General features: G+C 30.0%; 1 protein-coding gene across 2 annotated transcripts; it reads right to left on the reverse strand.

Moving 5' to 3' along the window:
• Positions 1 to 19: 19 nt before the first annotated feature.
• On the reverse strand, positions 20 to 745 carry LOC106340448. Of its 2 annotated transcripts, XM_013779328.1 has the most exons (2): positions 308 to 745; positions 20 to 233 (listed from the first exon to the last, which is right to left on the reverse strand). In XM_013779328.1, the coding sequence occupies exons 1-2, from the start codon at positions 686 to 688 to the stop codon at positions 156 to 158; spliced, it is 459 nt and encodes a 152-aa protein (XP_013634782.1). In that variant the 5' UTR covers positions 689 to 745; the 3' UTR covers positions 20 to 155. The 2 variants fall into 2 exon arrangements, with proteins under 2 accessions (XP_013634782.1, XP_013634781.1); XM_013779327.1 differs by having other exon boundaries at positions 20 to 745.
• Between the last annotated feature and the right edge of the window lie 1,425 nt (positions 746 to 2,170).

Consider the following 2,170-nt stretch of genomic DNA (forward strand, 5'->3'; position numbering starts at 1 on the left):
CCGCCCCCCCCCCCCAAAACTTTGAAGATACACTTTCACCACCTTTTGGCAATATTATCAAATCAAACTAGCTACGATTTTACAACACGATTATTAATTTAGAAAAAAAAAAGTCAAAATCTATGTTTGACATCTGATAATTTACGAACTCCTTTCTAGCATTTCTTGAAATCTCCTATAAGATTCCACTTTCTCGAGCAAGAACTTCTTGTGGCAATTAGCGATGAACATATCTGCCTGCAAAATGATCAATATCATTATCATCATCCACTTCTCCGACATCTCTGATCTCTTCCAAATCCTCTACCTTCTTGTGCTCAAGCCACTCGAGGTAGCCAGAGAGCTGAGATTCATCATCTTCTACACCATTGATGTCAGAGACAGAAAAAGGGAGAGGCTGAGGGACAGGAACAACATCAGAGGAACACCAGTTGTAATGCAACCTGAACGATCCGAAAAAGATCTTTCGTTGATTCTTTGAAGCCTTTCTTGGATAAAACATCGTAAGCTTTCGTTTCTTGTTGTTGTGTTTAGAGATCTCTAGAAAGATTGATTTAGCTCTAGAGACAGCTCTAAGGAAACGGTAGAGAGGGTGTGCGAGGAGATTTTGGATTAGGGTTTTGAGTTTCATGGACGGTGTTGAAGTAGAAGTAGAAGATGATGAACATGATGATGATTTGAGCTGCATGACTTAAAGACTCAAGAGAGACTCTTTCTTTCTTTCTCACACTTATTTTGTGTTTATTTTTTCTCTATGCATTAAAGTGAACAGCACTCGCGGGACTTTATACAAGATTTTCCTGACTTTTCTGCCACTCATTTCTTGTTATTTTCTGAATAAAGTTTTTGTAATTTGGTTTTCTCCAAAAAATATTGTCCTGTGAATATCTCTTATTTTTATTTTTTTGTAACCCGATTGTAAATTTTAGTAGAATTATCCTCTAAGTTAAAGTGGATTTTATTTTATTAATTATTCTATTCCGGTTTGTTTACCCAGACTACCTCAAATATGAATAATAAAATAGTCGTTCGTTGTAAAAAAAAGATTTGTTATTTCCTAAGAGCATCTCCAAAAGACATTCTATAACTTCAAATATGAAGTTTTTTGCTCTCCAAAAAAGAACTTCAAAACTTCAAATTTGAAGTTTTGAAGAGTGAAACTCTATATTTGAAGTTTCATAACTCAAAACTTCAAATTTGAAGTTTCATATTTTTATTTGCATTTTGGTCCCTACAATCAAACATCATCTTTATGATTCATAAATATTTTCTTGTTTATTGTTTTAATCCTTAAAAAAATTATATCTCATATATATTTTAATTTTTGTTTACAGATTTTAAAATTTACACATAAAATTAAATATAACTTTAAAATAAGATTTAAAATATTTTAAATTAGATTTAGACGAAAATAATATACAAAAGAAACTTAACAATAGAAAATTTTAAAAATTACGTGAAGACATAACTATTACACAAATTTAAATATTACAATAGCACTAATAGTCAGGTAAGTTTGATCCGAAACCTTCAAAATTTTCAAATATTGTCCTAATTTTTTTGTTATACTGAAGATGGTCGTTGTTGTTGTTTTTGATGTCTTTTTCGTACAATTCCTTATTGTTCATATCGAATATATTCACGAGTATTAATATCATCAAAAAGAAATTAGTCTTTTAGCAATGTTTTTTGTTTCTTTTTTACTTTCTTGTTCCGATCTTATGTATTTACAAGTATCAATATCACCCGATTTCAACAACTTTTACCTCGTAGTCTACAAAGTAAAAATGAGGAGAGTCATTTTTACTTCGAAATGCACTAATAGATATATGCATTACAAAAATCATTTTATGGAATAATTTGGTATTTTGTTTGAAGTTTAATATTAATTAAGTTATCTTTATTTAAATTTGTATAGAATATTTTATTTATCAAAATTATTGTAATATGTTTATATATGTGCTAGTTATTTACAAAAATTTTATGAAGGTCCGAGAGGCACCACTCTGCACGCCGGCGATGAAACGGACTGCATACTGCAGTAGATAAAGCTCGAGTAGACAAGAGTAACACCAAACAAATATAAGATCCATATTATAAAATACAAATATTTTGGAAGTTGAGTTTAAAGTTTTACTTTTGGAGAAAAACACCTTTAAACTTCAAATAT

The sequence above is a fragment of the Brassica oleracea genome, chromosome C4, assembly GCF_000695525.1.
Source record: "Brassica oleracea var. oleracea cultivar TO1000 chromosome C4, BOL, whole genome shotgun sequence".
Classification (NCBI taxonomy): Eukaryota; Viridiplantae; Streptophyta; class Magnoliopsida; order Brassicales; family Brassicaceae; genus Brassica; species Brassica oleracea.